The 26,603-nt window shown below is 36.0% G+C and overlaps 2 protein-coding genes across 20 annotated transcripts in view; one reads left to right on the plus strand and one right to left on the minus strand.

Moving 5' to 3' along the window:
- Ppfia2 (PTPRF interacting protein alpha 2) overlaps positions 1 to 11,421 on the plus strand; it is a 271,881-nt gene extending 260,460 nt beyond the window's left edge. For 12 of the 19 annotated variants that reach the window (XM_042699018.1, XM_042699007.1, XM_042699014.1 and 9 more), the window contains 4 exons: positions 1,553 to 1,728; positions 3,195 to 3,263; positions 7,272 to 7,431; positions 8,571 to 8,885. In XM_042699018.1, coding sequence (XP_042554952.1) covers positions 1,553 to 1,728; positions 3,195 to 3,263; positions 7,272 to 7,431; positions 8,571 to 8,629 — 464 coding nt within the window. In that variant the 3' untranslated portion in view covers positions 8,630 to 8,885. Of the gene's footprint in view, positions 1 to 1,552; positions 1,729 to 3,194; positions 3,264 to 7,271; positions 7,432 to 8,570; positions 8,886 to 10,443 lie in introns of those variants that run through there. The other 7 variants (XM_042699012.1, XM_042699006.1, XM_042699013.1 and 4 more) reach the window with 1 other exon arrangement.
- A 2,441-nt stretch (positions 11,422 to 13,862) lies between these two features.
- The window catches only part of Acss3 (acyl-CoA synthetase short chain family member 3), a 143,812-nt gene continuing 131,071 nt past the window's right edge, over positions 13,863 to 26,603 (minus strand). Inside the window, exons 14-17 of the mRNA XM_042698913.1 lie at positions 16,074 to 16,173; positions 15,815 to 15,990; positions 14,179 to 14,750; positions 13,863 to 14,133 (exon numbers count right to left, since the gene is read on the minus strand). Coding sequence (XP_042554847.1) covers positions 14,682 to 14,750; positions 15,815 to 15,990; positions 16,074 to 16,173 — 345 coding nt within the window. The 3' untranslated portion in view covers positions 13,863 to 14,133; positions 14,179 to 14,681. The remainder of the gene's footprint in view (positions 14,134 to 14,178; positions 14,751 to 15,814; positions 15,991 to 16,073; positions 16,174 to 26,603) is intronic.

Consider the following 26,603-nt stretch of genomic DNA (forward strand, 5'->3'; position numbering starts at 1 on the left):
AAAGATACTGATAGAACTCAAAAACAAATGAACAAAAGAATTGGATACAAATTAAAGACTGTAAATCTCAAGCAAGATAAATAAGAAAAGGAAAGAAGAGATCTCAAATACAAAAGAAATATTATAACATCCAATGAAAGAAGAAAAAAATTGATGTCAGACAGAACAGAGAGGAACTTAGAGAATATATAGGTAAATTCAAAATAATAATACCCACAGTACTTTAATTTTACCTAGAATTAAATGGATACCAATTATACTACAAAAGGCAAGAATGAGATAAATGAAATTCAATTGTTTGAACCTTTTGCACTATCAAGGAAGTGACATTTTTAAAAAACTATTTATAATATACTTTGATAAGTGAAGACAGCATATTATAAGCTTTAAGTGTGACTAATAAGATAAATTCTAAAAATCAGATTCTAAGAGAGTAGTGAAATAAAGTCAAGAAAAAAGGAAAACTGAGAGAAAAGGAAAATACAAAAATGATAAAGTTAACTTATGATATCTGAGCAATACAAATGGGAGTGTATTAACTCAATTAAAAGATAGGTAGGGAAAGCCAAAGTCACTGATATGCTTTATACAATGTAAACACCTTAACACAAGAATATAAAAAATTTAGGAGGAGATATTAATGTAGATACTAACCAAAGTTGCTATGATTCCATTCTAATTTTAAAAGTATATATCTTAAAACAGAAAATATATTTCCAATAAATGGAGCATTAAAAAGTAAAACTGAATAGATTTGAAAATATTATTTTCACAATCAAATGGGACTTAGTAATGAGAACTACAGTAAAGTACAACATATCAGAGTACATTGGGCTACTACCATAGAAAGCACCACAAACTGAGGCATACCCAATAGAAATGTCCTGAATTATAGTGATACCAGAGAGAAGTATGTGATCAAAGTGCTTGCAGGTTGGTTCCTTCTGACAGGTGTGCAGAAGAATCTGTCCGGCCTCTGTCCTGTGCTTGCCTCTTCTTCAGCTGAGATAAGAATCTACTGTGTTTCTGCCTTATTTTACCATTCTGTAACACACACACACACACACACACACACACACACACACACACACAACACACAATTCCTATTAAAATAAGGATCTACTCATCTATATGCAATATTTAAATAGCAGTTGGTTCATACTTCTGATTCGGCAAAATACTAAAATCATATTTGCTGTGTGTGTGTGTGTGTGTGTGTGTGTGTGTGTGTGTGTGTGTGTGTGTAGCACAAATAGAAATGTCTCCATCTGGTGGTACAAATACTAAACTGCAGACAGATCCCTACAGCTTTAACATGAAAATTGTGTCCCAGATAATGAATCCTTACAAGTGATAACAAACATTCTGAAAATGAGAGCTTCTTACTAGACTTAATGTATAAGTGGCTAGTTATCAGAACAGTAAGTACACGAGGGAGTACACAAATCAACATAAATGTGATGTGGCCGGTATTTTTGTGGCTCATTTTAGCCAGTGATTTTGTTTCTGTTGCCATGTCCTGAAGCCTGACACAATGTATGTCACTTCCTAGATGTGTTGGTGTGGAGCAATGATCGAGTTATTCGCTGGATACAAGCAATTGGACTTCGAGAATATGCAAATAATATTCTTGAGAGTGGTGTACATGGCTCACTCATAGCACTGGATGAAAACTTTGATTACAGCAGCTTAGCTTTATTATTACAGATTCCAACACAGAACACCCAGGTAAGATCTTTTGTGCTGTAGATTAACTATGTTTGAGCTTATATAATAACAAATGAAAACAATATGTCAAAATATAAGTGTCTGTATATTCATTCTTTTTAAAATAAAATTTATTTAAACAGGCACATAAAACCACAAAGAAACATTTACAATAATATTGCAGATTTGAGTAATTTTTATAATGTTAAAATAGAATGAATACATGTAATACCACCTTTATCTTTCTTTTAACCAGTCCTGGGGCTTGAATTCAGAGCCTGGACACTGTACCTGAGCTTCTTTTGCTCAAGGCTAGCACTCTATCACTTGAGCCATAGCACCACTTCCAGCTTTTTTTCTGTTTATGTGGTACTGAGGAATCAAACCCAGGTCTACATGCTAGGCAAGCAATCTACTATTAAGCCACAGTTATCATTTTTATTGAACCTTTTCTTCTAGCTTTGTAGTAAACCACTAAACAGTATCCATAAACTCCCTATTATGGAATAGCACATGAGGATTTTTAGTCCGAGTTCATTTGTAACCTAGTGCCCATTGATCAATCTTCTTACATCATCCACCCCTTCCCATCCCCCAATTCCATTAACTACCATTCTGTTCTCACTTTCTGTAATATCAGCTTCTTCAGATTCCACATTTCAGTGAGATCCTATGGTACTGGTCTTTCTGTGCCTTACTTATTTCACTTAATATAATGTGTGATTTTTTAATGAAATTTATCTCCATCTCTAAAATGTGTCAGTGGGGCTTTAATTCCAAGGGGTTGGATTTCTAACCAAACCAGAAATCATAAAATTAAAAGTGAATTCGAGGTCATGAAGTCCAACCTTCTCCCACCTGAATGTCAGATTCCCCAAACAGTATCTCTAACAGATGGCCTTCAATTGCAATGTAGTCCTTTCTACTTTAAATATCTGAATTATACAGACAATTAACTTTGAGTATGCAGTGATTCCCAACCCTGAATAACTGTCAGCAGAGTTTCAAATAAATTAAAATCCTTTCATGTATATCACAGTTTAAAAATCAGATATTACCATGGCAAAAAAAATCTTAATATCTAGAAATTTATCCAAATGAAGATAATTCATCAGGATTAAAAATTACCTATAGGAACTTGATAAAATTTTCCATCCATGCTCATTTTTAATTCTATTATACATATTTAAAGTTTCTACTTGAAATACTTAATTGGAATAAAGTATGAATGTGGGGGGTCAATGACTCCTGACTTATGACATTTATGTGAAACTATCTCTCTACTGTCACAAACACAAGAATATTGTCCTGGCTAGTATTGATAGATAAACATTTGCAATGACTGATAAAGATGGAAAACTAAAACTCTTATGATCATATAACTAATGCATACTTTGAAATGCATTCACAGATAAATAGAATCTATGTGTGTTTTTTTAACATGAAGTGTATGTACAATGATGGTAACTATAATTTGGTATCAACAGGCAAGACAGATTCTTGAAAGGGAATACAATAACCTCTTGGCTCTGGGAACCGAACGGCGGCTGGATGAAGTAAGTTCTTAGCTGGCATTCATAGGAGCCTAGAGAGGAAGAGTGCTTAGAATAGTATCAGGGAATGGTGTTCTAATGATAGGATCTAGAATTTTACCCAGGAGTATTTGAAAATATTAAGTGATGTACCTTAGTTTTTTAAAAGAAGTTAATCTATTTGTCCATATTATTGTTTCATTAGTTACAAAAATCATGAAGAATAATCCAAAGTGAGATTCTTTCAAAAACAATGATTGCAAAATGTTGACATTATTTAAAACTCCAGAAGCAATTGACCATTTCACCTTTGAGTAATAAGGGACTTCTTTCTTTAATATCCTTGTATGTTCTCAAGAAATTATATGCTATTAAAAATTTGCTTTCAGTCACATTTTTCATCCTTAACAAATTCTGATTTGAGATTATCTTAAAAGCAAAACTTTTTTGTTTATAGGATATAAAATATATAATATGGGTAAGAATCCCTACCTATACTATATACTTGTTTAAATTATTTGGAAAGCAACATCATGTTTAAATTATTTGGAAAGCAAGAACATGTAAGAAACCTCTTGAGAAGAATGAACACAAGGGAAGCCAGCACACTGCATTGACAGAGACTTTCACAGACCCAGGTGTGATTTAATATGATCTTACTGAAAGAAATGGACAGGGAGACTTAGTATGTTGTGAAAAATACAGAGAAGCCCAAGTTAGTGGTGCAAAATGCAGGTGTTTCTTCACAATAAAGACAGGATGTTTGAATAATATTTTAATTATTCTATGTATAAATGGGCATGGCAGATGATTTCCATATCATAAAATCCCTGCTGTCCTTCGTGGAATTTAACAGGTAAGCTTTAAGACGTTGACCTTAGCTAACTTCTAAGAAACTAATATACTTGTCCAATCAGGAAAATAACTGATATTGTTTAAAGCCCAGTTAACACTCAACTGCATTGAATCTTGCAAGTTATACAATAGTCTTAATTTTTATTCTAATTTGTTGATTCCAAAAAGTAGCCTTATAAGCTTCTGTACTTCTGAATACAATTATTCTTACTTGAAATTGCAAAAGATACATTAGTAAGATGTACTAAAAATCTGTCATACTGCCCCTTTCTAGAAAGTAGCTGGTCCTTAAAGAACTGTTTAGGTACAGGCACTATCCTATGTGGGGATGGCTTTGTATCATGTAATAAAGACAGAGAAGGATCCATTAACTATGGTGTCACTGTTTACTTAAACATTCTATCTCTTATTTATTTGGGATACAAGCAGTAATAGGGAACTCAGGATCTTACACATGATAGACAGGTGCCATGCTATTTGAGCCAGGCCTCCAGCTCTCTTTTTCACAAGTTGTTTTTGACACCAAGTCTTGCTTCTTGCTTAGGCATGGATGTGAATTGCCACTGGCCTACTTTAGGTATTCTGTTGTTGCTGTGGTCACAGGTACTTTCCATTGCACATGGGTTCACTGTGCAAATCGAGTCACATGGACTTTTTGTCCCTAGCTGGCTTGATTCCATGATATTACTGATCTCAGAATCCATTGTAACTTGAGATGACAAGCTGACAGCACTGGACCCAGCTATGCTTTGGGAAGGCATGCCACTCATTTTTCTGCTCTAGCTACCTTTGAACCACCATCTGCTGATCTCAGTCTCCCAACTAACCAGGATAACAGGCACAAAGCCCCTGGTGCCTTTCCCATTCTTTTCTTTTTCCTTTACTTTTTTTTCTTTTCTTTTTTTCCCTTCCTTCCTTCCTTCCTTCCTTCCTTCCTTCCTTCCTTCCTTCCTTCCTTCCTTCCTTCCTTCCTTCCTTCCTTCCTTCCTTCCTTCCTTCTTTCTTTCTTTCTTTCTTTCTTTCTTTTTTCTTTCTTTCTTTCTTTCTTTGCCAGTCCTGGGGCTTGAACTCAGGGCCTGGGCACTGCTTCTTCAGAGCTAGCGCCTTATCACTTGAACCCCACAGCGCCACTTCCAGCTTTTTCTGTTTATGCGGTACTTACGCATTGAACCCAGGGCTTCATGCATGCTAGGCAAGCACTCTACATCTAAGCCACAATCCCAACCCCTCTTTTCTTATTTTTAAAAGCATAAAACATGTATTCATTGTTCAAACCCTATAGTAATTTTTGCCCATGTTTATAAAGTATTTTTTATTATAAAGAAACTGTACAGACAAGTTACAGTTACATGAGTAAGGCAATGAGTACATTTCCTATTGAACATTGTTACCCCCCTCCTTTGTTTGTCCCCTATAATCCCTTCCCTCCCCACATCCCTAACTCCTCCCTCCCACCCCCAAGTTGTAAAATTCATTTTCAACTTAGTATCTTATACATCTCATTGTTACAGTGTTGCCCACTTGTTTATTATAAGCCAAAATAGAAAAACAATTTGCTTAAAATCATAGTAGATTAATTTCTGGGACTTTAATGATAGCGTCCAGATTCTATTAAAGTTATTTAAAAAGTGCTATGCTTTATAGACTTTGACATCAATTAAAAGGTATCTTTTATCCTATCTTAGAGTTTTTCTTATCATGTTGTAGCCCAATAACCATATTGTGTTCATAAGTCAAACTCACAATTTATTGGGCTCAGTTTTTATCTCATGTATGACCAGTATATTGACCTATAATGTGATGTAGGGTTTTGTGGAACACATGATTAGTAATGCTTAATGAAATAACTTCTCCAAGAGTAAAGAAGTTAAAGAGGCCAGACGCTGAAATTCTCTTTATTTTCTATATAAGCAGTGTATAGATTCTGGAATCATGTGAAAACACAGCAGCTGGGAATAGTAGACAACGTTTAACTTATAAAATCATTGTCAAATATAAAGAAAACTTAGATGTTCTGGGTAGCACTAGATTTCAGACCCTGGTCCTTGTTCTTCCCAAGCCAATGATTTACCATTTGAGTGCAGCCTCCAGTCAAAATTTAGATACTAATTACAGGAATTTCAGCAGCAGTCATATGTAATAATCTAAAAATCATCTTCCTCAGGTTGACTTTCAAATGTCACTTAATGTCATTGACAGCCTATGTGCAATACCTTATATTGTTACTCATTTGTAACAATACTTTGAGCTAACTATTGGTTTATTACTCTAAATATCAAAAATGAAGCCAGGTGAGAGAGCAAGGCAAACACAACTTATTTGGGTTTGACTTCTGGAAATTTAAAAAAAAAAAATCTTCCCTACAGGAGAAAGTTAACAATTCTAAATGATATGATGTGGAAAAATGAATATTGTCTTTAGGATCAGACCTATTGAAAAATAGAAGTTAAATGCTAAATTACATAGTTCTGATTAGCAACTTAAAAGAACATAATTGGCCCAGTATAGGCACTTTCTGTATACAGAAAGAATGAAGAGATTGTTTTTGTAAGGTATAGCAGAGTCAGTATCAGAATTCCATTACTAACCAGGTTACATTATGTTTTAGTGGACACACAAAGCACAAATTTAATTGAAAGGGTTATGCCAAGGGTGCCAAGATCTTTTGTGACAAATTCCAAGGTGATTTTTAATCACCTGAGTCTAACAGTTGCACTTTCCCTAACACAGAAGAGAATCTAGACTGTTATATCTTAGTCAGGCTATCTCAGTAGAGATTTCCCACAACACACATATCTTGGGCACTTGAAAATAGCATTTACAGTGTTCAAGTAACATATAGTTCACCTAACAACCGATTCAATTAAGCCTATCATCTGATACCAAAAAGACAGTTGGCATAAAAGTATCACAACATTCCTTTTGGAACTTAATTTCAGGTTTTCAAAGATGCTTAAAGATGCCAAACCTTACATTTGAAATCAAATTCAAAGTTTTACGAAAACATTTTGGTTTCCAATCTCTATGTGTGCATTTTGCAATCAATAGAACATTTGAGATGAATCATAGCATAGAGGTTGAATGAAAATAAGTCACAGGTTTCTAAGCACACAACGTCTTGCACCTGGACTACTTCACTTGTTTTCATTACATCAAATTATAACTCTATACTGGCAGAGTGATGACAAGAACTTCAGACGTGGTTCGACCTGGAGAAGACAGTTTCCTCCTCGTGAAGTCCACGGAATCAGCATGATGCCTGGGTCCTCAGAAACACTGCCGGCTGGATTTAGGCTGACCACCACATCTGGGCAGTCAAGAAAAATGGCACCAGACGGTACAGTAGTGGTGCATTTTTGTTTATGAAGGCAAAGACTTGTTTAACAAAACTAATGTTATTCTCTGACCTTGCATAGCTTCCTGGGGTTTATTCTTTTCTTTACCTGTTCTGCTCTGCTTGAAATTTGCTTTGCTTTCATGAAAACCCTATCCCCTTTGTAAACTGCTAGTGCATGAACACTTGGCATTTTATCCACTATTAAAAAAATAATTTACAGCATCCTAAAAAGAACAATTGGGCTAATGTCCACTTCTAGGAATGACAATAATAGCCTAAGGATTTGTATTCCTTTATTCTGTTATTCCCAATATAAATCATTTAAAATAGAGCTTGTATAGGATCTAAAAGTCCTTAATAATTGTAAAAAATCCACTGGCATCTATGTTTTGCAAGTCTTATATATTTAATCTTGGAAATTTAGATTTGTTAGATGTGTTTACCTCTGCCAAAGGCAGAAGGCTTTAAGTAAACAGGTGCTACAATGAGAAGAAAATGAAATGAAAATCCAACAGATTTCTATTTCTATTTCCTTCTGTGGACATTAGACATATACCATTCACAAAGTAAAAAACAGTCCTTCAGCAGAAACGAATTTGAAACAGTATTTCTAAAATAATCTTTCTTTGGTAAGCATCAACAAAAACTAGTGCTATTCTCATTAAGATAATATCTAGAAAAAAATATTTTTTTAAGTAATAGCTATTATGGCTCTTAAAAGTAGTACCAACATAAATTTTGATCTTTGATCTGCATTTCTTGTAGCTTCTTCCAAATTCATGAGGAAATTAGCATGATTAAAATTAGGACAGAAGTTTGTCACTACTTAGAGAAAAATGCAAGCTAGCATACTAAATTCTTGAAGGGTCATCTTCTCAGCACAAACAAAGCACCCCAGGGAGCTGTTTTTGTTATAGACTGTAAGGAAGAGGAGCACAAAACCACTCAAAAACTCAAGTGAGTGAAATTGGGATACATTTCCATTAGTAACTGGGTGAAGAGGATGAGCAGCTTCTATCTAAGAGTAAGTCAGTGTACTGACATACTCAGGATCCCTCTATACAGAGAAAAATCTTCCTCATCTGAACTCTTGTGCTCTATCATCCAAGAACGTCTAAAGCCCTTTTCTCCATTTGCAGTTGCTTCTTCAAGACTGCAGAGGTTAGACAACTCCACTGTTCGCACATATTCATGTTGACAAGCCACTCAAAGGAGGCAGCACTGACCTGCTGTGAGTAGTTTCCCTTTGGCTGACAAACAACTAAACAAAAACAACAACAACAACAACAACAAAACTGGAACCTGCAAAAACTAGTAAATATACCCCATGCCTTGAAGTAGCCTAGCAGTACAGAGGTGGGTTCAGCCCTTTCAACTGCTAGAGGGAGAAAAAAGACTCTTCTTGATATTGTAACTGCTCCTCTCTTTTCCCCTACCATCATCTGTCAGCTATGATGTTGGAGGCTGCCTATTGGAGGCCTGTCACTCAATTATTACATATAAATGGGTTGTTACTATATTATTTTTTACTTTTTTTGAATTTTTTTTTTTACTTTTATCATATTTACTTTCTGGGGCATATGATATAGGAACAAAGCCTATTTGGTAAGAATGAAAGATAGAAACAATAGAATATTTTGCTACATCACTATAAGATATGTCATTTGCATCTAACGAAATTCTAGCCAATGGAAAGTACATTCAAATCCATATTAAATGGCACTTTATTGAAAATGTCAAGTGAGCAAAATTGTGCTTTCCTGGATTTATAAATGTCAAATGTTCAGCAATAATTTCACCTTAAACTGGACTGTACCAATATTCTCAGATTTCTATTGAGTTAATCTTTTGGAAAAAGACTTTTAAAGTGATGTGTAGAACCAAATGTGTGCACGGATGGGATGAGGAAACAGAGGTGAAGGAAGAGCTTCCCTTGGGCTGTTAAATGCCTTGAATGAAAAGCTCTACATGTTTTATTGCTGTCCTCCATCCTCATGTGGCAGCTGATGAGCAGCCTTAGTTGGGTCACTATTGATACCTGGTAAAAACAAAATCCAAAAATCATCCCTAGGAGAGATTTAACTGCAGAAAGTCCAAAGCCAACATTAAATTTTTAATTATAATTGGTATTTATGACAGCTAAGTAGACATGACCTAAGGTATATAATAAGAAGCTTCCTCAAATCCCATTTGTAGCAGTATCTACATATAATATTTTTTCAGGAACTGAATACAAATTTATTAATGAGTATTTAATATGTTCAGTGGTGCTTGCTTCTCAGCTTCTTGACTAATGAGTAGAATTACTCTTTAATTACTTGCAACCTATTTTTTTTGTGCATGGCATTCTAGTTCATCTTTCCTAGTTTTAACTAGTTTTTCTAGTTTTTCAAGGGATACCAGTAACTATAATAAGTAACATTAGGATAACTGATTTGGGTGGGACTGTAGCTCTTTTGTTATTTAAAGTAATTCATAAATTATTATCCACTCTTTTGTGACCAAAAGAGTAAGGTTAAGGTTTCCTCTCTATACTATGACTGGAAAGCATTTGTGATCCTATATCAGTTACACAAAGTCTTTGAAACACATTCTGATTTGTTGCAAATAACCACTTTTCTTTTGAAGAGTTCTAAAATATATAAACTAGACTATAAACCTATTCTGACAGGATAGTCCAATCGTGCCAATTTCTTAATGAGCAAGCTGTGAAATCTTCAGAAGGCATGCTGACATTTTGTGTGACTAGCTTTGTTTTTATGACTACTATAACTTTCCTTAAAGTCAAACAAATCCTCACATTTGTTTAGCTCTTCTGTGCAAATGTGAAGAGCAAATGTGACTTTATATCCACTATTGATTACAGCCTAGACGATTTTTCTTTCCATCATTGTTTAGGACAAGAGCCAGAGCAGGCAGGCTACATGGAGATAGATAGACCAAAGGGCTGTGGGTTGGGATTAATCCAATGGGTTGTGTGGGCACACTAACAATATCCATTACCTGTTTTAGATGTCGTCTTTTCTGTCTACTCTACCTAAAGTGCACTACCATCTAAGAAGTCGAGCAGTGAAAACCTTTGTGAAGACCCAATTCAAAGGAAATAATGACAAGTGATGGTTTATTAAAAGCTAAAAACACGATGGAGGGGAGTCTAACATTTAATTTTGATTAGTTTACTACAGTTGTAATAAAATGCTTCAGTCATTTGAATAATAAGCCTCATCCACATCGTCAACTCTGCACAACAGATGCTTTTCTGAAATGGAGCCACCTGTTTTTCATGATGTAATATACTAGGCATTTATGTACTGCTGTGTATTTCTTTTTAAATGTGTAAGTCTTCTGTAAATGGATATAAATATGATTTTTTAAAAAAATAAACTATATGGTTCATGGAGTCTGGAGTGCAAACATTTGACAATTCCAAGTACTGTTTGCATTTTACCATTCCACCCTTTTTACGAGGTTTTGAACTGTAATGAGTCAAATGGGTATGTTTCCTCGAAGCATGTTTCATGCTTCAACATGTTTCTTCTTCAAGTCTGTCAATATCTAAAGCTGAACACCTGCCTCTGATCCTGTACAAAAGAAAAACAACAATGACTTAACCTGGAACTGGAGCCAAAATAATAATAATAATAATAACAACCTCTAAAGGCAATCAGGTATGCCCTCCCTGTATCTTTGAAAATAGCACTGTGATGGCTTGATCTCCTTTTCAGAACAAAACAAAGCCAAACTGTTTACAAGAGTCAAAAACCAATTATTTTAGAAAATTTATATTAAAATACCATGATCTCCTCTTGTTGCTTGTGGATGGATCAAGAAAAATGAAAAAAAAAAACTTTGCTAAGAACTACATGTTCATTCAAAACACCTTGAACAGTCAGCCAACACTGGACATTAAACATCGGTCACTTCAGAGTTTCAGGCTCATTTCCACTGGGGTAAAAAAGCATACCCTAAACCCTTCCTTCATTTTTATCAGTGTAATGGGGCATTCGCCAAACTGGTATACAATGTTATAAACTTTTAGCCAAAATGGCCTTTTGGTGACTTCCCTGAAGTCAGTTTTATCAGAGGAAATAAATGAAAGACAGAATGACTAACATATATAGTGTATACAAAGTATAGAAGAGTGAGCTCTTCCCTGTGGATTTATTTGGTGGTGTTACTGTTGATTATTCATTGTTTATCTGGGAAATTTCAAAGTAAAGCCTATTTAATAATTCCATTTATCTAACTGCTGATTCTCTGCTGCTTGATTCTTATTAAGCGCAAGACCTGTCATTAGTAGTTTCTTTTTGTATTTTCATTTGCTCTGTTTGCACGTACATTACACTTGTTTTGATGTCTTTTTTTGTTTTAACAGATTCCGTCAAAGATAATGGTAACAAAAATCCTCTCCATTGTCAATAAAAAATACTTCCACCTCACTGTTTTAAGTTTTGGTTTCTAGTAACAACAACAAAAGAAATTCCTTGAACTGTAATGAAAATCATTCTTTTCATTCAATCTATTTAGTTTCTAAAGTGGGTCTACCACTAGAGGGAGTACATCGCTAGCTTTTGAAAGTTACTGTAAACAAAGCTTTCTAAGCTGATCTGAAATGGGGATCTTGATTCATATCACTTAACTATGATAGAAGAGGCTAGGATATAAAATGTCTGAAAGCAGACATGAATTAATCAGCTTTCTGTTGCTATAATGAAATTACCTGTGATAAATGCTTTGTGAAGAGAGGTATGCCTGGTGGCTCATACCTGTAATCCTAGCTATTCAAGAAACTGAGATCTAAGGATCGCAGTTCAAAGCCAGGAAAGTCCTTAAGACTCTTATCTCCAATTAATCACATACACAAAAAGTGGAGCTGTGGCTCAAAGTGGTAGAGTTTTAACCTTGAGCAAAAAAACTTTGAGACAGTATCCTGGCCTTGAATTAAAGCCCCAAGGCTGGCAAAAGAGAGAGACAGGAGAAAGAGAGAGAGAGAGAGAGAGAGAGAGAGAGAGAGAGAGAGAGAGAGAGAGAGAAGAGACAAAGAGATACAGACAGAGACAGAGACACACAGACAGAGTTTGTTTTAGCTCACAGAATTGGAGATTCAGATCTGAGATCAGATCAGGAGAAATGTTGCTTTGGCCTCTGGTTCACATTTCAAATGGCAATAGTGGAAAGTGGGAAGACGGTTGTGATACAAACTAGTCAGTCACCTAATGGCATGAAAGCAAATGAAATTTGAGAAGGCTCTGGGGCTTCATTCTCTCTCTCTCTCTCTCTCTCTCTCTCTCTCTCTCTCTCTCTCTCTCACACACACACACACACACACATGGACCTATGGTCCTCCCACAAAGCTCCTCCATTTTATGTTCCATAGAACCTTCTGATAGCACCACCCTGGAGGCCAAGGCTTTCTTATATGCATCTTTAGTGGACATTTAATAAAAAGCCCAATCACTAAAGTCACATTCCGCTTCTAGAGATCAAGTAAGATTATACTTATCATATAAATGAACATATCATTTGATAATACAAAAGATGCAGTTACTTCTCTCAAGTTGAAGTAGGTTTTAATTAATACTGACAGTGTCCGATTCCAAAATTCATTTGTATAGCCTGAACTCTCTGTGTTCCTCCATTTGTCTATTGACTTGATGAACTCAAATGTGTAGAATAGTTCTCATTTACAAGTGTTAAACATTCCTCTCATGAGAAAAATGGTACACATTTCTAATGATTTAAAAAGTAGTTTTTATTTTCATTTCTGAAGGTCTTATAGTAAAAACAAATCCATAAAATACCAAAAGTTACACAGAATTTATTTTAGTAAATTTAATTACATTTATACTTTTAATCACATGACTGTTTGTAAAGGCACATTTAATTCAAAATATTTTAGGTGCTATTTAGTGAAAATGCTTAATTGTAAGTATTAAAATAGAAATTCCTTTTACCCACCCCCCCCCAATTATAAGCAGTCACATGACTACAGTGTGTCTTTATTGCCCAGTGTTCAGTCATATAAAAATTATTTTCTCTGACCCTGCAAACTAAGTTTCTTCAATAGGACACAAAAATAGCTACATCTCTAGTCTCATGAACTATTTTTCAGGTCCAGTCAACTGGAAAATAACCCAAGTCTACTCGATAAAATATCCTTTTAGATATGATTACAAGATAATTGTGCAAAAGGACCAAAACTATAACTTTCACAGATTTTGTATTTGCCTTGGTGTACATCTTTCAAATGAACAGTGATATATATCCAGTTAAAGAATTTGCCACTTCAAATTAAGTACATCTCATCTGAAAATAAAATTGTAGTACATTTAATTGCTAAAATATTTTAAATGGTTCATTTGTAAATTCTACATTTATGGAAAAGCATAAAATGTACCAAACAGAAAGGAAAGTCCAAGGAACTCAATAGCTTCAAGATGGAGAATGACTATCAAGTTACTTTAATTCAAGCTAATGAAATAATTAAAGATGATTTTTTTTGGATGTAACCATCAAGAAGATAGATTATGCAATTAAACATTTAATACTTTGAGAAGACATTTTTTTGTCTATAGCCCACCAAGAGCTAATATTTTCATGCTTCCATACAAGATTTGCATTATTTTTGAGTCAACATAGGTCAATTCTCTATTATTTTTCATGTGTACTTTCTCAGCCAGCCTATGAAATTAGAACAACTTGCTCTCTATAATAATGTTTTCAAAGGGCTGAAATATTTAGAAACACTTTCAAAACCTCCCAAGATTCAATCGGCCTGGTTCCTATTTTGCATTTTAATATATGCTTTGATTACTGGTGCATGCTGAACTATGAATCAAGTCATTACTGAATTCTGTCTATTCTACATAAGTGATACAAACTAAAACTCATCTTCCAACTTCTTATTTTAAAGGATTAATAGTTTTATAGAAATTTAAGTGGAACTACATGTCCAGACATAATCATTTTTAATTTATGATGGTGTGACTTTTAAACTCAGACATTTTCTTAATATGCTGGGCAGCATACAATGAGCCATATTACAGGCAATTATTAAACAATTCAAATTGAGTCACGGAAACCAACATGGACAGGTTTTGTTCTCTACTCCTCACTAAACTGGCTCACATGAAGCCTTGCAATTCACATTTCAATTGGCAAGTAATTTCTATTTAAACATTTACTTCCATAAACAATCTAATTTCAACTAGAAAATTAACAAGATAAAGAAATGAAAAGAACAAGTAAAGTCATGAGGCCTGCTTCAGCACATCCTCTATGTGCCCAAAAATGCTGGGGTCTTCAATAGTCGGAGTCACCTGGAAGGAAATGGCATGTCAGATGGAAGCTCTTTCATGAACCCTTCTGCTTTCTGTACAATGAAACTACATGTAGTCTGATAGCTCCCCTTACTCTACATCTATGAAAATATGCAAAATATAGAACTTTGGGCCTTATATTTAAAAGTTTTAGGTAGTTTTCTATAGTAAGTAAGTGGTTCAATTAGCAAAATATTGATCATTGATGGTACTTTTCTGTGGAGTTCCTCATAAGAGGCTTTCTGTAACTTCCCATTATCTTACTATTGCTCATACAAGTATTTCTTATTATTGTCACACTTCTGTTTAGTAGACTTTACTGACAAAAAATTGTATATGTGTGCACAGATAATGTGATTTGAATTAAAAGAACTCATGTGCTTATATCAGTCCAAACTTGTCTAAAATAATTCTCATTCAAATCAGGAAAATGTTTAGCACATATGTCAGAACATATTGAGCATCCATTGCCAGTGAAAATTGTTTGCTTCCTTATTCACTCATAGTCCTTATGTTTCCAATAAAGGAAGATGCACTGTTAATTTAATAGGGTTGAGTTTTCACAAGTATTCTTGAATTTAACTGGCACAACTATTAATAGTAAAAAAAAATGTCTTCACACATATTCCTATAACTAAATCAGATGATTTTAACTACTCTTTCTCCAAGCTTCATTGTCTATACTACTTCTGTCTTATAGTAAAACATCAAACTAATGCCAGACACTGATGGCTCACGCCTGTAATCCTAGCTACTCAGGAGGCTGACATCTGAGGATCTTAGTTCAAAACCAGCCTTGGCAGGAAAGTCCATGAGACTTTTATCTCTAATTTAACTGCCTAAAAACTGGAAAAGGTGTTATGGCTCCAAGTGGTAGAGCACTATCCTTGAACAGATAAGTTCAGAGACAACACTCAGGCCCTGAGTTCAAGCCCCACCACTTAAAAAAAAAAATCAAACTAACATGCATTTTTTAGGGTTAAAATTCATGCTTGAGAAACAGCTTCTGATGCAAACATGAACAACACCTGAGAATTCATTATTGAACACACTGGACCATTTACCTTATAGGGTTTGCCATTGACTAGGGCAGATAGAGTGGACCGTGGAATTTTGCCAGATCTGGTTTTAGGTAACTGTTTGACAAACACTGCATTTCGAAAAGCAGCTACAGGACCAATGCTCTGTCTAACATGCTTCACAATTTCTTCCAAAACCTGACCTTCTGTTGCATTTATATCTAGGAAGAAAGTTGAGATAGTAAGTAGTGATTATCCCCAGCGAATCATACAGGTTTCATCACACAGGACCAGGAGGCCTTACCTTTCTTCAACACACAAAGAGCGAAGGGGACATGCCCTTTCAACGGATCTTCCTTGCCAACCACAGCACAGTCTTCCACAGTACCATGGGAAAGGACTGACTGTCATAAGAAAAAGTGCTCATTTAGAATACATATGCTTACACACAAATACGGACATGAATTTTAACACAGAGCAAAAGTACATGGCACAGAACCAAAAAGAACAAAAACAAAAAGCAACACATGGCTGCCTGTCTGAAATTTACTACTAATTCACATCATTATACTCAGGTGAATGGTTAGCATCCCCATGATAGTCAGCAAAGGTTGACAGTAATTAAGATAAATTGCTTAGCTTTCCTGGAAAGTAAGGGAATTGTTCCTCCTTCATCTTGTTTATTAATGAAGTCAGAGGAAATGTGCAGTGAATACTATATGCAAACAAAGGACAACATACCTCCTGAAACTGGTGACCTTGTGATGGTTTCGCTTGACCTTTGAGCTAGCGACACAAAGCACATGTTTCATAGGCATCTCTGGATGCTCCAAAGCAAGTTTGTTTGATAGACTATTAGGGAATAATCTTCAGACCATTTCATTCATTGATTGATGCTTCCCATTGAGAAAGAACTTTACAGGACTTGAAAGGGAAAGCTAGACTTAGACAGGAGCCCTTCTATCAGATAACTACCACCAACAGGGATCAGGGTTCAGATTGCCCCCTTGAAGCTCTCAAGCCCTCAGAGCCCAGGGCTGATATCTGCCTTGAATAGCAAGAACCCGCAGATTTGAATAAGCACATGAAATATGGATGCTTAAGGCAAAAAAAAAAAAAACTTCTGCTGTGATGGGAATTTTAAAAATGCATGTTCAAAAAGTCCTGTTCTGAGAGATTAAATTATTTCAGTGGTTCTAAAGGTCTAATACCCAGAGAACAGTAAAGTAAGTTAATTTCAGAAGTTCACTTGGCAGCCCTTATTTATTCTTCATTCATTCAACAAATGTTATGTTATATTTCCTGTGTCACAATTCTAATTCACTAGGCTCAGTAGTGAGCACAAATGGGCAGACTAACTTTTCATGGGGTGATATAGATTAGAAAATAATCATGGGTACTTCATTTTCAACATGAGCTAAATATAAAAGTAGCAAAGGCACTGAGGAAATAAAGGCATTTATATGCAAGAGACCACCAGAGCAGTTAACTTCACAGAACAACATGAACCTCAAGGAAGTCTTCTCTTACTTAGCAAATTATAACATGATTAATCAGAGGGAAGGAGGTAGAGCAAAAAACTCAGTAGAAGAACTGCATTCATATTATTCAAACCTGAAATACGCCAGTATGGATACAAAGCAGAGTAGAGTATTAATGGTAGAAGATAGCATGTACATGAGCTGAGAAGGAAAAGTATGATGAGTAAATTCTATGTCAACTTCACATTTAGAGTAATTTTAGAGTCACAGCAATATGAACAAGAAGCAGAGAATTCCCATACACTTCTGACTTCACACACACACACACACACACACACACACACACACACGCACACACACAGCCCCCTATACTAATCTACATCAGAACAATACATTTATTGTAATCAATGAATAAACACTGGATCATCATTACCACGCTGGTCCATAGTTCATAGTTCTCATTTGTCGTGTACATTCTGTGGGTTCTGACAATGATGTGTCCATCATCGAGAGACTGTATCATACAGAACCAATTCCCAACTCTGAAACCTGCCCACTCTCTCCTCTCCCCACCCCTCCCACTGCCAACACTGATCTTTTGAAATGACCTTGTATTTTTCAGACCGGCTCCTTTACCTTTAGAGTAGACACTGAACATCACAAACCCTTTGAGTTGTGTGTATAAAATGAAAAGAGAATTATTAAAGGCGAGTGTTGAAATTTATGCAGGGCAACTCTCTGTGAGGCTGCTGTTGAAGGCTAAGGTTACAGTAGAGGGTATAAAAACATTTAATACAATCTTTGATTTTTCCTTCCTTTTTTCCCCTTTCTTTCTTCTTCCTTCCTTCCTTCTTTCCTTTCTCCCTCCTTTCCTATCTTCCTCTCCTTTCCTCCAATCCCTCTCTCCTACCCTTCTTTCTCCCTATAAAAGTTTTCCTATGTGGTCCTGGCTGACTTCAAACTTTCATTACCCACATGAGTTCTGAGATTATAAAGTATACCAGCACACCTGGTCTAGAGTTTTTATAGAAGTAAAACAGACAAAATGTGATGATAAATTGGACACGTGGCATGGATAAGCCAGAGTAGTTGAGGATGATTCTGTACTTTTTGGCATAAGCACCTGGTTGAACGAACCAGTTCTATATAGATGCTAATGAAAGTTAGAGACAGAGTTGAGACTACTTATGTGTAAAGTAGTGAGAAAAAAAGCTGATAGTCAAAAGGGACTCAAACATCTAAATCGCCCAGTAAAAAAGAAGCAACTGACAAGCTACACTAAAAACAGACACAGAAATAGGGAGAAAGGAACCAACCAAACAAAACAGAGTTGAGATACAATACTTTTAAGTCACAACCTTTTCATGAGATTTTTTTTTTGGCGGGGAGGGGTCGGTCGTGGGGCTTGAACTCTGGGCCTGAGCTCTGTCCCTCAGCTCTTCAGCTCAAAGCTAATGCTCTGCCACTTGAGCTACAGTGCCACTTCTGCTTTTCTGGTGGTTTATTAGAGATAAGAGTCTCATGGACTTTCCTGCCAAGGCTGGCTTTGAACCATGATCCTCGGACCTCAGCTTCCCGAGTAGCTAGGATTACAGGTGCCTGGCTTCATGAGATATTTTTTAATGAAGCCAAATTAAAAATGAGCTTTATCTTCTCTGAACCCCAAGGACACTAAAGGAACTGCCAAAGTATTTGGTACAAAGCCAGTATACTATCTTACATTGCCTATAGACAAACAAACATCAAATCCATACTATATTGAAGTATTGTAGAATAAGCACGTCCACTTCCATTCAGTTGTTAAATAATTTCTGTACTGTTTATTCTGTTACATTACTTGCTAACAGAAAGAATTTCTTTCCAAACCATCAGTCTAAAAATCATCTGCTAAATGCATACTCTACTATCCCATAAAACACAATATTTCCCCATTTGGGTTCTCAAAATTACTGTATCTTTCTTGCTTCAAAATTTTCCTCTGATTTTTGTTGTTGTTGTTATGGATGTTGATATTGTTGTTGTGCAAGTGCTGGGGTTTGAACTCAGTGCCTGCTCAAGGCCAGTGTTCTAGTATTTGAACCAAAGCCTCCGTTTCTGGCTTTTTGGTACTTAACTGGAAATCCAAGGCTCAAGGACTTTCCTGCCAGAGCTTGCTTTGAACTGAGATCCTCAAATCACAATCTCCAGAGTAGCTAGGATTACAAGAAAAAAAATGAATATCTATTTTACCTGGAAATTAGACTTTAATTATATATGTATGGATGTTTTACATATATTTAAATACCTATATTTAAACTTTCAGTATTTTGTCACCTTCTCAGTCAAATTATTTTTATTTTATTTATTTTTTGGCCAGTCCTGGGGCTTGAATTCAGAGCCTGAGCTTATGCTCAAGGCTAGCACTCTACTTGAGCCACAGCACCATTTCCAGCTTTTTCTCATTATGTGTTACTGAGGAACCAAACCCTGGGCTTCATGCATGCTAGGCAAGCATTCTACCACTAAGCCACATTCCTAGCCCCCAGTATAATTTTAACGAAATTAAACAACACAACTTCTATTTGTCATCTGTTCACATTGTTATTTCAATTTTTCACTTTTATATCTTTACTGCTAGTACTTTTAGAAGAAGCTGGAACAAGTTGCTTTTTTTTTCCATTGGAAGAGCAGCAGGGACTGCTTTAAAATGAGAGGTTTCCTATAATATAAAATCAAAGCTTCCAATTATTAAAAGTTGGTGAGAAACAAAATCATTTTTCAGAATTTTGTTATTTCTAAATGGGGTTATTATTATAGTGAATAAAATATTAATCTATCAGTAAAGACAAGTAATAAAGGAAGGAAAGCAACTTTCTATGCTGGCCTCACAAATAATGTTGGCATGTCAGATAATGACTTTAAACAACTTACTCATTTAAAAGAAAAGCATCAAGAAAAAAAAAGCATCAAAAAGTATCTTGGCAACCTGTGAGGGACAGAAAACAACTAAATGTCCTGCAGGAGGAATGATGAAAAGCCTCCTTTATACATTCTCTCCCTGTACCCTTTATGGGGTATCAGCAAAGAACTGCCATTTAAAAGCTTAAGAAAGTATCTGAATGCAGATGGCTGAAACCTTTTATTCTAGCTAGTCAGGAAGTTGAGATCTGGGGATTGTAGTTTAAAGCCAGTGCAGCAAAAACAAACTGTTCAAATAGGGATACAGGTGGACCCATTGCTACAATGAGATGTACAAGTCCTTACGCCAAAAATGAACTTTACAACTTTGCGGGGGGGGGGGGGGGAAGAGCAAGATTGGGTAGGGTGGTGGGGGAAGGATGGTAAGGGATGGGAAAGGGAAACAAAGGAGGAGGCTACAATGCTTGATAAGAAATGTACTCATTACCTTGCCCATGTAATTGTAACCCCTCTGTATGGTATTTTTGCAATAAATAAATTAAGCAAGCCCAGCCCCCCCCCCCAAAAAAGAGAATTCCATAAGATTCTTATTTCCAATTAACCTACAAAATGCCATAAGTGGAACTGTGGTTCAAGCCATAAAGTACCAGCCAGCCTTGAGTTAAAAAGCTAAAAGAGAATACTAGCACATGTGCACATACAGACACAGACACAAAGACACACACACACAGTCAAACACACACCTTTCTCTCACTCAAAACAAACAAAAAACTAAGAAAGTGATACAACCCAACAGGTAATTATCTTACCACAATTGAGTATCTATAGGATATTAGGGCATGATAACAGGAATGGTAAATGCCTGGCCATTTTTGTATACATTTTAATTCACTTAAAAAGTTTCAAGCCTTCATTGGACTGAACTAGTGTCTTTTTCTTGAAGTATTTTTTTTAACAATTTTCGTTAAAAAAAATAGTTGCAATCAAGTACTCCCACAAGATTCTAGGATGATTGTGTGTTGGGAGATTTCTCAGTAGAGTATGGAGTATGTCTAGGAAACTGTCAGTGCCATTCATCAATATTCATTATCAGTACACACGAAATATTTGGCAATTTTTTAACTATTTAAATGTGATTGTCATTTAATGCTAAGTGGAATGGCAAGGGACCTTTGTTGAGTATACAGTTTATGGAAATATATTCAATGCTGAAGAAACCAGTCCTAAAATAGCAATCAAAATTACTAGCTCTGAAAATAAACAGTGACATCTTGGCCAGAACAACCTTCAAAAGGAGACCTTATAGGCCGTGGCTCCCACCTGTAAATCCTAAGGAGGCAGAGATCTTGAAGATCATGTTTGAAAAGCCCATGAGACCCCACCTCCAAGATAACCAGCAAAAAGCTATGCCAGAGATACGGCTCAAATGGTGGAATTCCAGTAAAGTGAGTAAGTGAACATGCTGTAGTCCCTAAATTCAACCCTCAGTACTACCAAAGGGGACATAGGTGTTAACACTGCCCTTGTCTTTACATACATTATTTTGACACCAGATTTTCAAGTTCCTGCCAAAATTAGTGGGTTTATTTAACAACTGAAACTGTACATGGAAGAATGAATTCAGAGAGCCCAGTTTGTATTTTATAGATTCTTGTACACTGTGAAGTTCTTCCTATAGCAGCAAAAGAGAATTAAACAAATGTATTGCCTAGGCTCCCATTAGTTTCCTCTTGCAAGATCCAATTTTCTTAAGAACTCCTTGAACTTCCACAAAGTTTCCCAAGTGTCTAGCTGCTGCTAGGCTCTCAAATATTAATCAACTGCTAAAATAGATCTCATTACTCAATAGCTACCGAAGGTCTCCACTTGTATTCAGATCTGCAATACTATCCTCTTAAATTTATAAAAGCTTTACTAGGACTCTGTTTTCCCCTGAAAAGAATAAGAAAAAGATAATAGCTTTCCTAAAATCTTTTTTTTACATAGCAATTTTAATCAAATATCTGCCTAATTTAATTTTATATAGGGTAACAACGCTTGTAATATTTTTACTTGAGGAAAACAGAGAAACACTATATATAAAAACAATAGCCAATTAAATGTTTCCCTACAAATAAGTTTTTCAAAGAAGTAAGATCCTCATAGTCTATTTCAAAAAGTTTTAAAGAAATTGAGTATCCACCAATGAGAAATCTGGAGACCAAATGGTGAGGTTTGGACATTTTAATAAGAGCTAGTTATAGCATCAGTATAAATATTCAAGGCACATATTAAATATCAATTCTGTAAGTAATTTTCAGAGAAGCTGGAAAAAGCCAAGAAAGATGTCAACTCTGTAAGAGATTCCAAATACAAAGAAGACAAAACTAGACTAATTAATTAGGATTAATTATCTTGTGTTATATAAGCAATTAGAAACACTTACAAAATTTTGATTCGTATAGAGAGAGCTAAGGCCTGAGAAATGTCCTTCTATATGCTGGAAATAATCCAAGACCCAATGGCAACATTTCTGTCTCAATGCCAGTAACTAGCACATTTTCCCTAATTCCCACTAGCTGCCTATCCTGAGCCTGTTTTAACTATCTCACGTACAGTGAGAATATTGTCAGTAGAAATGCATAAAAGTGTAACCTGTATTTGAGTAGCTTGACAGTTCTCTTTCTCTTCTAAAAATAAGAAGAGAAAACTAAGAATTTTGGCTGATAATAAGAGCTGTGCAAATGTAATCTTCAAATTTTGATTAGCTGAGTATGCCAGGTATGCAATGCGCATATTGGAGGTAATCTTCTAGAAGCAAGAAATTAAAAACTCAAGCAACCAGAACTACCTTTTGCTAACACACCAAAATAGATGAAGCATAAATTTCTATTTCAGCTTATCACCAAACACAGAGTCATTTCAAAATAAGATAATATTATAATAGCAAATAAAGGTCACACATTTTAAAACAAGTTTTAGAAGTTTTATTCTTTTTGCTCAGAGAGGAAGGAAGAAGGAAAGAAGGAAGGAAGGAAGGAAGGAAGGAAGGAAGGAAGGAAGGAAGGAAGGAAGGAAGGAAGGAAGGAAGGAAGGAAGGAAGGAAGGAAGGAAGGAAGGAAGGCAGGCAGGCAGGCAAGGAAAGCAGAGAAAAAAGGCAATACAGTAAGAAGTGTTAAGCTCTTCATTTTGGTCTAATGAGATGCATGGCCTTTAAAGGTGACTACTTGTTAATTAGAGGAAGAGGAACTTAATCTTCCAATCTGTCTACTTGGATCCACTTAATTGTGAATCATGAAACTTTAAACTTTCCTTTCATTCAATTGCAGTTTGTTTGTCCCATTCAGGTTAAAGCTATTCTGGAACCCAGTTCTAGAAAAGATGGAGTAACCAAGCCAGGTGCAGTGGTCATTGCCTGTTATTCCAGGTATTTGGGAGGTAAAGAACAGGAGGCTCTTAATCCTTATCTCAACTAATAAAATGCTGTGTGTGGAGGATACCTGTCATCCCAGCTATGCAGAGTGGGTAAATAGGGAAGTCATAGCCCAGTCCAGGCAGCGCAAAAAGGCTAGAACTTGTTTGAAAAATAAGTAAAGCAAAGAGGACTGGGATGACCTGTCTTGCCAGCTTTGCAAGCATGCAGCCCTGATTCAGACCCTAGTACCATCTGAAGAACAAGTAAAAGTAAGATCGAGTAGGCAGTTCCATGTTATCTCTTCTATTAGCCACAATACAAAAAATGCTTGACTAAAACATCAGAATAGTCTGTCAAACTATGATAACCCAAGAGACCTCCTTATGAGTTTGGAAATGGGAGGCTTGTATTTTGTCCTTTTAATATATATATATATATATATATATATAGGTTTAGCCGGGTACCGGTGGTCACGCCTGTAATCTTACCTACTCAGGAGGCTGAGACCTGAGGATTACGGTTCAAAGCCAGCCTAGGCAGGAAAGTCCATAAGACTCTTATCTCCAATAAACCACTAGAAAACTAGAAGTGGCGCTGTGGCTCAAGCGGTAGAGCACTCACCTTGAGCTGAAGAGCACAGGGACAGCGCCCAAGCCCAGAGTTCAAGCCCCACGACCGACCAAAAAATTAATAAATAAAATAAAATAAATATATATGTGTATATATATATATATATATATATATATATATATATATATATATATATGTTTTCTAGGTATCCTAGCTTGGGGGCTACAGAAATGTAAAATATGGAACCATAGTGAGTACAAACAGGAAAAAGTAAGCCTGTTTTGTTTCCCTAGAGGCCCTGATAAAGTCTCTGGAGAGGAGCAAACCTTATCTCACCCAGCCTGTGGATGGATGCCACCTTCTGTCCAAGAGCTGTAGACTTTCCACACTTCAAACCAAGTGAATGCCAGCACTGCTGAGCCCTTTCCAATCTCCAGGAGGGATCAGCTCACCTGCCCTGCTTCATAGGAAGCAGGATCATGTCCTCTCCAGCCATGCGGTAGGAGTGAGCTCTGGGCACAGAGCCAGAGAGAGTGAGCCTCCACCCCTACTCAGCAGATCTATAAAGGGAGCATGCTGGGAGTCGGCAGAAGCTGGTAGGTTGGGTTTTGAACAGCTTAAAAGTCATCTGTCATCCCAGCCATATACCTCATCACAGACAACAAATACATCACAAGTTAAAACAACAACAACAACAATAAAACCCAACATTTAACCCAACATTTCTTTTTACATTTGGGGAACATACTAAGCGCCCCCATACTACACAAACAGAGGAACACAGGAGAGATCTTCAACAGTAGAAATTGTTTTCTTCAGCCAAGTCCAGTCTGTGAATGAGCCCATCAAATGCATTCTACATTTCTGATACAGTGTTTTTGGTTTTGTTCTTAGCACTTTCTTTGGGCTCTTCTTTTAAGAATTTCTGTCTCTGCTTAGCTTATCTTATTTGAACAGTACATGTTACTTTCTCCCAAAGCCTTATTACTCAGCTCCCCATTATGTAACAAATTACCATAAAATTAACTTTTAAAAGGGGAAGATCTTATTATGGGCCACAGTTTACCCTTCAAGAGTATGCTACCTGCCGGACACTGATGTCTTACATCTGTATTCCTGGCAACTAAAGAGGTTGAGATCTGAGGAATGTAGTTTGAAGCCAGCCCAAGCAGGAAAGTCTGAGAGATGCTAATCTCCAATTAATCACAGAAAAAGCCAAAAGGTACACTGTGACTCAAGGGCTAGAGTGCTAGCTTTGTGCAAAAGAAGCTCAGGGACAGTGCCCAGGCCCGAGTTCCAGGACTTGCCAAAAAAAAAAAAAAAAAAAAAGATGACCTATGACCTTTCACTAGGCACTACCTCTACCACTTCCCAATATTGCTATATATATAGCAGGGGCCCAAGCCTTTAATGCTTCTTTTTTTTTGAACAAACTATAAACAAACTACAGCTCATGTTCTGTTCATAATGCTATATGCATTCAGGTCATCTTTCAGTGTCCTCAAAGTGTTGCCAGCTGTAGCATTGCTCTCCAAATTGAGTTCTCTTTGAGATTACAAGGAAACTTAGCTGTAATGAGCCCTTATGTAAATTAAAACAGAAGTTACAGACTGAGCAAAGAGATCCATATCTGTAATTCTGTCTAGTCAGAAGTTGAGGATTGGAAGGACAATGACTCAAGACCAGTCCAGGAAGAACATTGTGGAGACGTCATCTTAACAACTATGAAGATAGATGTGATGGCACATACCTCTCTAATCCCCGGTTTCTCATGAATTTAAACATACACTTACTATTTAACTAGACAAACACAAATACACTGCAAATATTTAGCCTAAAAGGATGAAAAGCTATTCTCTCTCTCTCTCTCTCTCTCTCTCTCTCTCTCTCTCTCTCTCACACACACACACACACACACTCACACACACACACACACACACACACACGAATCTTTATTTATAAATGCCCAAACTAGTATCAACTCATGAGCTCATTAGGATAGCCACACAATTGTTAAGGGCAAATTTTGATACACATAGTTTGTATGGAACTTAAATAAAATAATTCAAACTCAAAACATTATAATATTGAATTATTTATCCCATCCATATGACATTCTACATTAGAATGTTGGATGGCTAGAAGTTATGAAGAGCTCTTTGGGAATGTTGAAATTTGTTCTGCATCTTGTCTGTGGTAATGGTTACAAGCATGTATAGAAATACAAAACTCATGTATTTGTACAACTATAAAGTGCATTATAAAAATATAATAAAATGAATATATAATACAAATTTAAAACATTAAAAATAAATGATTTTGGTGGGGGAGACTCCTTATAACTAACATTAGAATAAAATTCTCAGGATTTAAGAGTATAATAAACAGTTTAAATACCACATAACTTAGAGTATATGCAAAACTCAAGCAGCAGGAAATCAAGTAGTTAGACAGGTGCAGGTATCACATGCTTATGATCCTAGCTACAGTA

Source organism: Dipodomys spectabilis, unplaced genomic scaffold (genome assembly GCF_019054845.1).
Source record: "Dipodomys spectabilis isolate Male_0828 unplaced genomic scaffold, ASM1905484v1 ptg000234l, whole genome shotgun sequence".
Classification (NCBI taxonomy): domain Eukaryota; kingdom Metazoa; phylum Chordata; class Mammalia; order Rodentia; family Heteromyidae; genus Dipodomys; species Dipodomys spectabilis.